Source organism: Cyprinodon variegatus, unplaced genomic scaffold, assembly GCF_000732505.1.
Source record: "Cyprinodon variegatus isolate N-32 unplaced genomic scaffold, C_variegatus-1.0 Scaffold394, whole genome shotgun sequence".
NCBI classification, from domain to species: domain Eukaryota; kingdom Metazoa; phylum Chordata; class Actinopteri; order Cyprinodontiformes; family Cyprinodontidae; genus Cyprinodon; species Cyprinodon variegatus.
The window spans coordinates 724152-737148 of NW_015150847.1; the positions used below are offsets into that span (position 1 = coordinate 724152).

Genomic DNA, 12997 nt, shown 5'->3' on the forward strand with positions numbered 1-12997 from the left:
CTGATCATTTATTGAACAGGATGGAATAATTTGATATTTAAAGAACTTTCAGAAGTTTGAATTCTGAATATGATTGGACTTTCCTTTAATATTCGAGTTCGTCCTTAAAGGAACCCCAATAGGATTCCCATTAGAATCCACTCAGACTGTAGGAGCCACATCCGGTGGTTCAGGCAGTTTGCTGTAATTCAGCAGCAGCTGATTCCTAACTGCTCCGTCGCTCTTTGCTCCACCTGCTGCCTCTTGGACCATCAGTCCCAGCCACAGTGTCCAACCCGGCAGCAGCAGCAGCACTGGCCTCTCATGGACATCTTCAGAGGAAAACTTAACCAGAGCTGCCCCTGTCGGGACCACTCCCCAGAAACACTCAGTGCAGTAAGTCAGTAGTTTAGCTGTAGTCACCGTTAGACGGCTCAGTGTCATATGGGGGGTCGGGAACGTATGGAAGGTTTCTGATTTTTACAAGATGTGTAATTCACTATAGGCAGAGATAGGATCTTTTTGGGGGATTAATAAAGTATGTTTGGATTAAATAGATTTTTCTTATAAATAAGAACAGGAGATTCACTGCATTGCATTCTGGGATTTGGCTGTTTCTTCCTGTCAGCTCTGCTAAGGAGCAGTTAAAAGGTGACGACGGAAGAGACAAAAGGAAAAAAAATATCCAAAGATTTTAGACTTTTTTTTTCTACAAACACAAAATAAAAATAGGAGTTTTTCCAGGTCTGCTCCTCTCTGATTATTAAACAGCAGAACTGGAAACACGGCATTAGGAAACTCCTGGGGGCTTTCTATATATACCACTAGTTGGTCTGATTACAGATTTAAAGCAAGTCAAGAGTTTAAGGTGGAAAATTTAAGACGTGGATAACAACTGGGTGGTCTAAACCTGAGCACATACTTTATCCATCCCACTTCCACAAAATCAGCAAGAAATGTAGAAAAAATTCCCCAAAGGTTTCAATTCAATTCTATTCAGTTTATTTCTATAGCTCCAATACTCATCATGTCATCTCAAGGCACTTTCCAGTTCACCAGATCATCCAGTTAGTTTTCTATCTAAGGAAAACCAGCTGATTGCATCGCCTCATTGCCTCTTCAGCAATCCCTCACACTAAGCATGCTTGTAGCGACAGTGGAGAGGAAAAACTCCCTTTGATCAGGAAGAAACCTCCAGCAGAACCAGGCTCAGAGTCAGCGGCCAACTGCTGAGGCTGACTGGGGTTTAAGCAAACAGAACATAAATGTTTGAAAAGTGATGTCGACCTCTTCCAGGAAACGGCTAAGCTAACAGCTTCTTCTAGGACAAAACCCTGTCAATGTTAAATCTTCCAAACCCGTTCCAAACCCTTCATGGCATGAAAGCCTAAAAAATGACCCAGCCGCTTGTTTGATTCCCCCCGGTTCTGTAGAAACCTCCATCTCCTTCTAGCCAGTAGAAACACTTATTTTAGTGAATTTAGTGGAAGGGAAATGTGTTTAAATGTGTTTAGGATTTAGGTTTTGGTGTTTTAGCTGCAGTCACAGGAGGCAAGCACTCAGCTGGAAAGTCAGAAGGTTCACATTGACAGATGTCTTCTCTTTCTGTTCAATTTATATGATTAATCAGAACACAGACCAAATGAAACGTTTGGAAAACAAAAGTTCAGCTTTCCTTCAGCTGATCAAATGGTGTATGGCATAGTTAGCATTTCTAAAACCTGTCTGGTTTCTGGCTGAGAGTTTGGAGGAATTCATGAGGTCTGGTTCCAGCAATCAGCCTCATCACAGGATGGGATGGAGAGAGCATCGCCAGACAGGCCAGATCCGACCACCCAGAGCAGCAGCACTGGCCCAGACTCTCTGTTTACCCAGGAAGTTTCCTCTGATGATGGGAGGCTCTTAGATCTTCAGCTCTGTCTGTGCTGAATCGGCCCGAAAGTCTGTCCAGTTTGGTGACTCTGGGTTCGGTTGGTGATGGTCCAACGCTCCTTCATCCCCCTTCAGTTCAGTCTTTGAATCCAATACGTCTTCTACACAAAACACTCTGCCTGATCTTCATCACAAAGAGCATGAAGAAACAGACTGTAGTGATTTTGTTTCTATTTTACAGAGAGAATTCTATGGAAGAAAAACAGTCTCATGGAATCTGTCTTTCTTTGTACTCTGAATTTTAAACAATGAATTGTTTTACATATTGAATTCCTTACACTGAATTTATATCTGGTAAAAATGTCCCTGCACAAAATTCATCTGCACAGAATTCAGCTGCAAATGTGTGACCTTTTGGTGAACTCAAGCCAAAGCAATCTACACTTGATGCAGCTGAGCAGTTTCTCGCCAATGAAATGAGCTCATTTGGTCACGTGACACAACAGTTGGGCATAGCTGAATGAAACTGAATGAGGAGTTTTTGATTACAAAACATCAGGTAGCGAATAATAGACGTCCATCAGAGTTTTCCATCTAATGGGTCTGGGTGAAATAACTGAGCCACAGATAGTGCGGCACCCCCGTCTGCCAAGGCTCTTGGTTTGATCCAGAAGAAGCGGCCGGCGGCAAACTCCCTTTTTTTTTTACTGACAAAATGAGGTAATTTCATTGGTTAGAAGCTGCTCGGCTGCATCGACTGTAGATTGCTTTTGCTTGAGTTCACCAGCTGAATTTTTTACAGCTGAGTTTTCCCCACATAGAAATTCAATGTAAGGAATTCAGTACTAAACAAATTCATGTTTAAAATTTGGTGTACAAAAAATAGCAGATTTTTTGCTTCCATAAAATTCATACAATGAAAAAAATAGAAATAATTAAATACTGTCTTAAATTAAAGGTATTTGGCCTGAATTTGAGCAGGTAAATAAGATGATTTGCTAATGAGTTTTTTTACTCCTAAAATAATATGCACTTGAAATAAAACAATGCAATTGTCACACTTCCTCAATCCAAGAAAAAAATTAACTTATTTTAAGAAAAAATGACTTACCTAGATGTAAAGTTTTTGTAGTGTAACATACCAGGTAAGACAGTCTGGTATGAGGCTGAACCTGTCTGAGGCTGAACCTGTCGATACGAACATTACAAACCTCAGGTTCACCAGTCAAACCTTTCTCAGAAACCAAAGAGTTCCCTGAATTTTGGGAAATGTCTGGTTTCCAGTTTTGGGAGTGTCACTGTGGGGACGGAGTTATGACAGGACCCAAATGCAGACACAAGAGCTTGAGGTGGTTACTTGAATATTTAATTTACCAAAAGTACAAAAAAAGAAAAAATCAAAAAACATAAATTCACAAAAATCCTGAAAACCAAGAATACTCACAAGAAGAAGAAGACAAAGCAATGACGACAAACCAGTAAAGAGTGACTGCACAGGAGAAGATTATATCGCAGAGAGAAACAAAGACCAGGCTAATAAGCAGATTGGGAGCAGGTGTGAACAGAGGCTAGAAGGGAGCGAGGGAAAGGAGACTGACACAAGAGGGCAAACATGAAATATCTAAGAACTCAAACACAATTAAAAATTGTTATTAATTATTAAATATCTAGAATACAAGAACTCAAAATAATATTTTAACAAAACCAAAGCCATGACAGGGAGGACCTTTGCCCAGAGATCCTGGTTATGTTTCCTGGTGACAGAAGGAGGTAGGAAGATGAGCTGGAGCTTACTGCTGAAACATCAGACCGATCTTTGTCTCTGTTGCTCCGTTTCAGATCTCTGACCGCAGCCATGATGACGAGGAGAGGGAACCTCCCTGGTCTAGCTCCACAGACTCTTCCGATGACTCCTACGGCCGTCGGCCGTCCGCGCCACGGGAACCTGTCTCTCCGCCTCACATGGTAACACTGTGGTCCTCCATGCCATGTTAAGCTTTCAGCATCTCTACCTTGTTAAGTTTTCTTTGGGTTTAAAGTCGGGTCGCATTACTTTTCTCCGGTGTATCTACTGCGCTGACCTGCTGATGCTGGTTTTAGCTGGTTCTGAGTTCTCTGCAATATCAAAAGATTTAAGCTCAAATTTTTGTTTCTAACCTTCTTGTATAAGATGTATATGAGACAGAAGAAGCTGTTGAACCTGTAAAAACAAAGGCTAAGTGATGATGGTGTTGGAGCACTGTCTGTTTGAGAATAGTCTCTGTTAGTCATCATTACTGACCGTAAACATTGGCCTTTGTTTTTCCCAACCATATCCAGGTCAAGCTGGCTCACGGCATAACTCGGGGCCTCTTTACTGTTTAGCCTTCCTGTTCTCTGTAGGAAGTCTTGCTCTCACTCAAAACAAACATCAAATACGTTGCTGATACTCCTGCTTCCTTCACATCTTTGCTTCTTCTGAATGATGAGAACAGCTCACTGATGGAGGAAGTAGCTTTGTTACCACATATACACCATGCAGCATTCTTGCTACCTGCTAGCATTTAGTTATGATGAGTTCACTGACAAAAAAAAGGATCAGATTTATAAGTTTCCTGCTGGTGATGGCCCTTCAGGGACAGCTCTATTCAATAACTGATTTCTAAATGCTTCAGTCATCTGAGTGGTAATCCTGTGTGTCTGTCTGTTTGCCTAGGACGGCTCTGGGAGCTCCACCATTGGACCCTTATCTTTTTCTTCTCCACAGCCTAAACCTCGCTCCCAACCTGCTTCATCCTCCATTCCTAACGGTAGTCCTGCTTTAGAGACTTGCAGGGTCCAAGTCTCACATCCAGCCGAGAGCTCCAGGCATGTTTGGGAGGTTTTGGGGGGCTGTTTGTCTCATTTTTAACCCTCATATCTGTGGATCACCATGATTGTCACCATGATCCAGCAGCCAGAGATCTTTGCCTAACTATATAAACTGATCATTGCAGGAACAATGAGGAGGAACAAATAGGGCTGCACCATAATGAGGAGCTGGATTCAGTGGGAACCATCAGCCCCATCTCAGACCATGGACAGCCTTACGGTCGCTCTCTGAGTCACATTAGCGAGAGCAGCACCGATGGATTTGTGGCTTCATCAGTCGGCGACTCTGCAGATAAAACCTCTCAGGTCTCTGGTATCTCCATCAGTGACATAGAGGTTCCCAGCAGAGCGTCTGAGACAGAGAATCCTACTCTCACACGCCCTGAGATGTCACCCAGCGTCTCCTTGGTGGAGAGAAGCCCAGCAGCCAGTCCTACTGCAGAGCTACTCGGTTATCCACACGACTATTCCTTCTCTTCCCAGACTGAGAGAGATGAACAGGATTCTCTGTTTGAGCCAAAGACGATATACGAGGACTTAGAGGACTCCCTTACAGACACAGGCAGCAGAAATGGGACCTACAGAGCCCAGAAGGTGCTGGTTGAAAGTGTGGGACAAGGACCTCTTGGTGTGGTCGACAGCGAGCTGGAAGACTCTCTGGAAATTCTGCTTACAACTCTGGATGATTATAGAGGACAGTTTCCTGAGCTGCAAGGTCTGGAAGACAACCTGAGGCTGCTGCAGGTAACCCTGAAGGTAAGACTGGGCAACAAGAACATGCTTGTAGAGTATGCTGGTGAAGATTCTCAGCCAGGTCAGAGTCATTCCAAAAAAGGTAAAAACAATCCCCTGGACTTTGTTTCCCAGTTTGAAGACGTTTCTCTTCCCATCCAGAAAGGTTTTTAAATTCAAAATGTCAGAAATAGCATTGAGTTCCGGGTTTTGGCCCAACAAAGCCTTGTTTTTATTTATAAAACATGCAAATCAAACGGATGAACGGGTCTACCCCTTTGGAATGGGGATCGTTTGGCTTCTTTGGTAGCCTGCAATAAACGATACCCGTCTACGTCTCTAAAAGAGAGTCTTTAGAGTTGGGGGTTGCGATGATAGCAGCTTTCAAAAACCTACAATGCAACGGACCCGTTCATCCGTTTCTATTTGCATGTTTTCTAAACAAAAACAAGGCTTTGTTAGGTGACTGGATAAAACCTGGAACTCAACGTTATTTCTGACATTTTGAACAGAAAAATGTTCCTGGATCGAAGAGAAACGTCTTCACACTGGGAAATAAAGTCCAGTGGATTGTTTTTGTTTTTCTTTTACTTTTTTTGCAAGCTTGTAGAGATTAAACCGCCTTTAGCCAGAAGTCTAGTTTGTTTCAGCTTTTTATTTAAAAGAAACGCCCCAAAGACCAGACGTCATTTACACATTGGTTTTTAGGCTAAATCTGGTTGGTCCGTCACAGTCTGGATTGAATCCAGAAACAGTTGTTGAAAATTGGGCTGTTTCGTCAGTCTGATTTGGTCCCACTTCAGTTCATTAATAGATGTTGAAAACTGGGGGTTCAATGTCTTTTCAAAGGTCTTTTCAATAAATTTTTTTCTGGGTGGCAAGGATTAAACTATTTGACTAAACGCTCAAAGCTTCTTGGATTTTAGTACAGAATTATGAAAAAACAGAATAACAGAAGGTGAGATGGAAAACCAGCATGTTTGGAACAGAATGTGGTCTGAATGCATTATTAGAGCAAGAACTTCTGTAAGCAGTTGTGCATAGTTAGTTTCTCCATGGTAGTCCAATGTTCCTTTGAACACCTCGACATAGACAAAGCATAGGAAGTTTAAATTTGAAATGGACGGTGCTCGCTGCACAACCAGCTGCAGCAGCTTCGGTCCCGGCCAACCGTAACCACTGCAGGCCAGGATGGAAACGACTGGCTGAGTTTGTATCTGAGGATGCTAATAGCCTACACAGCTGCCGGGGCATCGCTATAACTCCATAGCTGGTCTTATACTTTGACTTTGGCTTAAAAACCTTCCTCAGAGCCGGCAGAGTTTGGGACGGACTGGCTGATTGGAGAGTTACAGCCTGGCTACCACTCTGTGAGCTAAAGGAGCTACAGCTAGATAGCATCCTTAAGTGTTTGGGTATCTGATTTAGCAGGGTGGCTGGTTGCTAAGCTGATCAGAGGCACCAAGGGGGCAGCTGGTGTTGGGGTTGCATCTCTGCTTAGACTGAAGAGATAAAGAGGAAGAAAATGGATGGACAATATGCTTAAAATTTTCTGCTGAACTTTACGACAGAGTATTAGGGCCAGGCTAGAGATTTTTTTATTTTATTATTATTTGTTTTAATATTATGTTTATTAGGTATTTTGAACATTCATACAAAGAAAGAAAGAACGAGGGGGAAAAAAAGGAAAAAAAAAACAGGACAAAACATAAAAAGCACTGATACAAATCAAAACTGGAGGCATTGGAGAAAATGAGCAATTTATACATAAACTTGAACATATATCACTCAGATTCACATTACTGGTCTTTTCATCTTGAAATTTGGAAGTATTCCAGAGTACGTTGCCATCTTTTTTTAAAGTGTAGAATTTCCCATTCAGACAGCATCTTCATCTTTCTAATACAATAAATTCAGAAAGTAAGCTTTTCCATAGCTGAATTGAAGGGCATAACAATTAACTCATTTAAGCATTATCGATTTTCTGGCCAACATCAATAGGAGTTGCACATTTTCTCTTTGTTAATATCCAGATGCCCAGGTATGAACCCAAGGAGGCACAGAACTTGGTGAGGGAAAATTCCTCTATAATTTTACACTCCCATAAACATTGAATTCTATTCCCAATTTGGAGAACTTCCTGGCCTGTACTTGTACTTGGGGATATGTATACATTATGTAAAATATATTGCATTTCTTTATAATGTTTAAATACTGAGATTCTAGAAGGCAGAGTGAAATTTTTCTCTCATGCTTCTGAATCAATTGTGCTTTTTTAGAGTTCTATTCCAGGTTGGTCTTAAATTCTCCATATTATCTTTCCTTAAAGCTTGTAATTCAGCTTAGAATCTTGACACAAATCTGCCAAATTTATGGCAATCAAGCCAAGTTTTTTCAAGTAAATAATAATCCTCTGGGAACTTAAGTGAGCCCATTTTTGCTTTAAGATATTTTTAACATATGTTTTTTAAATGTTTGATACGAATTATGATAATAATGTTCTAACATTAGAAAGTCATAATACTATGAGAATAAAGTTGTATTTTATGACAACTTTTCCCTAAAATAAGGAATATGGAGCATCTTGTTAAGTTATACTTTGGCATCTGTGAGGGACCGAGCCAACCAAGCATGAGGACACAGTGGTGATGGTCAAAAAAGTGGGTTTTATTTCCCCAAAGTAACAATAATCCAAACAAAAATTTTAGGGCCCTTAAAGAGGTCAAATGAAGAAATTAACTAAGGGCAAAAAATTTTAAGTTCAAAAATATGAAACCTCAAACTAACTGAACAAACAAAAAAATGACCTGACACACAGCAAACAAAGGGGGCTTCAATACTGGCTGATCAGACCAGACTGACACACTGAGGAAGAGGTAGGAAGAACATCTACAACAAATTAACAAAAAATAACTAAACAGTTAGCTTAAGGATTAAACTTAAATAACAATCAATATACAAATTAACAAAATGAGCAAATCACAAAAGTAAGAAGAAGAAATTATGCAACATATTTCATGGAGTCCATGGTCTTCCCCCATAGTGGAACTCCAGATGGTACCACCCAATCAGTCCATGATCATGTCAGCCACATTCTCCCAGTTGGTTGCACTCCCACAGCACCAGAAAAGAAAGCACAAAATATATTAAGCATTTGACAAAATTAAATAAACAAAAGTTAACCAAATGTGCGAGCTACAATTGGAACTATTGTCTTCAATATTGTCAAAATAAACAAACCAATATATTTATGCTACTGTGATTTAAAAACTTATGAAAAAGTGGTGTTGTGTGGGGTTACTGACCATGTGACCATCACAGCATCGATCTCATGAATAAGGAAATATGAAGTATTTTAGCATCACATTACTATTAGTATCAGAGCTATGAAATGATTTTGTAAACGACTGTGAACTGGAAGCTTTCTATCAGATACGGAATGACATAATTTTAACACTTTATTCTCATAATTTAATGACTTTATTCCCCTAATATTATGACTTTATAATGTTAGAACATTATTCTCACAATGTTATGACTTAATTCTCGTATTTTAAAATAAAAATAAATCAATCTCTAGTCTGGCCCTAATACTATGCCGTAGGATTTAGAGGGTGGTAATGTTTTAAATTTTGTTTTTTAAATTTAATGAAAATTACTGTATATGTTAAATTCTATGACAGTCTCAACTTTATTATCACCAAATAGTTTCATAAGGTTGTTTTAAATGAAAACTAGATTTAAAAAAACAATCATTAAATAACATTATCAGGTTTTGTGTAAATATGGAGGAACCAGGATGCTTCCGTGGAGGAAGGTTGTTCTGGGATAATCTCCTTCTGAACGATTTCCGATTCTGACATTATCGTATAATCCGTTTTATTTTCTGTCGTCTCAGATAGGGGCAGTGATTTACAGCCTCTTTTTTATCTTTTATTTTACTTCCTGCTCAGAACTAAGAACACCAAGGAGAAGCTGAGGGACTTTTATCTGCCCTGAAGCCAAATAAGAAATAAGATGCTTTGTTTCTGTTTCCATAAGTAAAATAAATCCCTTAAACCTTGCTTTTTTAGGAGCTTCTGTTCAGGGTAGATAAACTAGTTTATGTTGGATCAGAAACTTGAACTTTGGATCAAATGAAGCCTTTTCTCATGTGGTCCCCCTGCTGCTGCTGTTATGACAGCAAAATGAAACCGGAAGCAGCTTTCCACCTCTTTCAAAGAGGACAATGGTTCAATGTTGCTGAGCTTAATGTTGAAAATATAAATGTAATAAAACAGTGAAGAGAAGATTTCATTATTTACTCATTCAAACAAACTTTACTGACTCGGTCGGCTACTATCAGATAGGACACAGATTCGCTCTGGTCACTTTATTAGTGGTGGGAACTTTTTCAACTGCTTCAGAAAGCCACCTGTCCCAGTCTGCTGCTCTGGACCAAATTGCAGACCAATGATCAGGAGCCACATGTTAACTTTTAAGATTCTGGTGATACAGATAGGGTGAGAAGCTCGGTCATCCGGGAGGGACTCGGAGTAGAGCCGCTGCTCCTCCACGTCGAGAGGAACCAGTTGAGGTGGCTCGGGCATCTGGTTAGGATGCCTCCTGGACGCCTCCCTGGTGAGGTGTTCCAGGCACGTACTTACAGGCAGGTACTTACCCTGCATTTCACATTTTCTCTCCTGGTTTGGATCCTAACTCTGTCTACACACATTGAAGCGCATGTGTTCCTGTAATGAGTTCCAGCATGAGAACCACAGTTCATTAAAACTCAAAAAGTCTGCTGTTCCTCTGTAACGCCATTTCGCAGGATTATCTGGTACTATCTAGCTAACAGGCTAGTCTGCACTATATTTTCGTCTCTTTGCAAAGAGAGAACAGTTCATCATACGGCCCTTACTGCACGGTAAACAGCCCTGTTCTGCCTGAGCAGCGTTCGTTCCCCCTAGCTTACAATAATGAAAATTAGTCAGAGTCAAAACAAATGACAGACACTTTGGTTAAACAGTAACATGTTATGAATAAACCTGGAGAAAGAATCTGGTTTGTTATGGGAAGAAGCTATGTCTGGTCTCACAGGATAATTCTGTGGCCTTGCAGGTGAAACAGACTGAGTGAGTAAATAGGATAAATTAATATATGAAATAAATTCCCCTCCCATCCTCCTCTGCTGGAAGCCTAAAGCGTTTCAGGTCCAGCAGAGAGACACGGCCGTCCATGGTGTCCTGGCCCATTCCCTGGTCCTCTCTCCTGGTGGGACGTGTCTGAAACACCTCAGAGGGAGGCGTCCAGGGGGCATCAGGAACACATGTCTGTCTCTTCTCCTTGCCTCTCCTGGATGCCAGAGCTCCTCACCCTCTCTCTTATGTAGAGCCCAGCCACCCTGCTGTGTCTATCTAGGATTTCATTCTCTCGGTTATGACCCAGATTTCATGGTTCAGCTAGTTTAGGTTGGGAACGTAGACCGACTGGTCACTTCACCACAATCTCAAAGACAGAAGCCTGGGATACTCAACCTCCTCCAATTGATGCAGAAAGCCCACCTCCTCAGCATGAAGAGGGAAATCCACCATTTTATGGTACAGAACAGGACTCAGATTTAAGTACCTGATCTCCATCCCTGGCCCCGGGACCTTAGCAGCAGGGAGCCAACAATCCAAGTTATCCACAAAATACAAAGAAGAAATCTGCTGGTCCCCAAACCAGACACCCCCTGTTAGTTTCTCACACTTTACCCCAAATGGTATCGCATAAGCGGTTTAAAAGGGTTTTTGCAGAACATTTTCATTGCAGGTTGTATAATCAGAGGTAAAGAGGCCTCCAAATGAGGTTTAGAAACAACAGCTAGAAATCATCTTGCATTTCCTCCTGCATCATGCATCACTGTGCTGTTAAAGAATACTGGAATTACTGGATGCTGTGTGGAAGAACAAACATGGCTTCCTGTGCCCTGACCCTGGCTCTCTGTGTGTGTGTGTGTGTGTGTGTGTGTGTGTGTGTGTGTGTGTGTAGGGGGGCAGTCACAGCCGCAGAGCCAGCTTGGTCAGCTTCTCAGTGGAATCAGCTTTGGGCAGTTTTGACTTTTTGTCTGACTGTGAGGATGAGGACGAGAGGAAGAGCAATGTCAAGAAGACAAATGGCAGGTCAGTGGGAACACAGATATAACTGTGATTACTCTGGGTAACTTGTTGTGGAGCAGAATATTTGCTTTAATGGCATCATACTGCCATCTGGTGGTGAAAGCTGTAGATGCAGCTGTATTTATATAGATGAGGAAGGATTTGCAAACCATGTCTTCAATTTGTTTACAGCTTATTGAGATCAGGGCATGTTCACCCTTTCTAAAAGCTTCATTGGTGTAAAGAATATTTATGTTACAGAAAAACGTTTATGCAAAATCTATATAGCAGATTTCTGTAAAAAAAAAAAACACGGACACACTCAGATGTGCTTGAATCTTCTACCCTTTTTGTGTTTACGATGGTTGTTTCCAGAGAAAATAACAGAGCTATCATCCCTTTGCCTCAAAGTAGTCCCAGCATCAAAGAAACAATCACTTAGGATGCTGCAGTCATTTTAATATAGAAAATCTAAGTCATATGAAAAGAACGATGGCTGCCACAGTCTGCTGCTACCGCTACTGCAGAACTTACTCATGCTGGTTAAGCTTCTCAATCATCCAGGTCAGAGTCATTCCAAAAAGAAAATTAAAAACAATCCACTGGACTTTGCTTACAAGTTTAGAGATGTTTCTCTTTCCATCTAGGAAGCTTTATGAATTCAAAATGTCAGAAATAGGGTTGAGTTTAAGGTTTTATAGAGTAGACCAACCAGGTTTTGGTTTTGTTTTGGAAACATACAAATAGAAACGGACGAACAAGTGCACCCCTTTGGAATGGGGGTCGTTTGGCTTCTTTATTAGCCTGCAAAGCCCCATACCTTTCTAAGTAAAGCATGTGGTTTGAAAGGGGCGTGAAGGAAGCCATCTCTGTTAAGAAAGGAAAACTAACCTTAAACAGAAGGGCTGGACTCAGGTTTCAGGTTTCAGAAATCGACAACTCAGCGATTGAGTTAATCCTTTTCCTCTATCATCACATCCCCATCCCCAGCGCAGGAGGGTGCAGGACCTCGCCTATTCAGCCGGGCCAACAATTCCCTCTAACGACCCCCCCCTTTCAGAGACATAGACAGGTATGGGGTATTGCAGGCTAACAAAGAAACCAAACAACCCCCATTCCAAAGGGGTGGACCCGTTCATCCGTTTTTATCGGTATGTTTTCTAAACAAAAACAAGGCTTTGTTGGGCTGCTGGATAAAACCTGGAACTAAATGCTATTTCTGACATTTTGAATTAAAAAAGCTTCCTGGATGGAAGAGAAACATCTTCAAACTTGGAAACAAAGTCCAGTGGATTGTTTTTAATTTTCTTTTTTGGGAAGAGCTTAGTAATGTTTCATTTATGGGATTAAAGACCGATGAATGCTTATACAACAATTACGCTGTTAAAAGGGGGATGTGCTCAGCTGTTTTAAACACTTGTAAACCTTACAAGATTATAAGATGT

At 41.0% G+C, this 12997-nt stretch overlaps 1 protein-coding gene across 1 annotated transcript in view; it reads left to right on the forward strand.

Annotated features, from left to right (window-relative positions):
* Positions 1-12997, forward strand: part of LOC107092782 (protein FAM65A-like) — a 35926-nt gene that overhangs the window by 5000 nt on the left and 17929 nt on the right. Inside the window, exons 6-9 of the mRNA XM_015387435.1 lie at positions 3691-3816; positions 4547-4698; positions 4827-5457; positions 11446-11576. Coding sequence (XP_015242921.1) covers positions 3691-3816; positions 4547-4698; positions 4827-5457; positions 11446-11576 — 1040 coding nt within the window. The remainder of the gene's footprint in view (positions 1-3690; positions 3817-4546; positions 4699-4826; positions 5458-11445; positions 11577-12997) is intronic.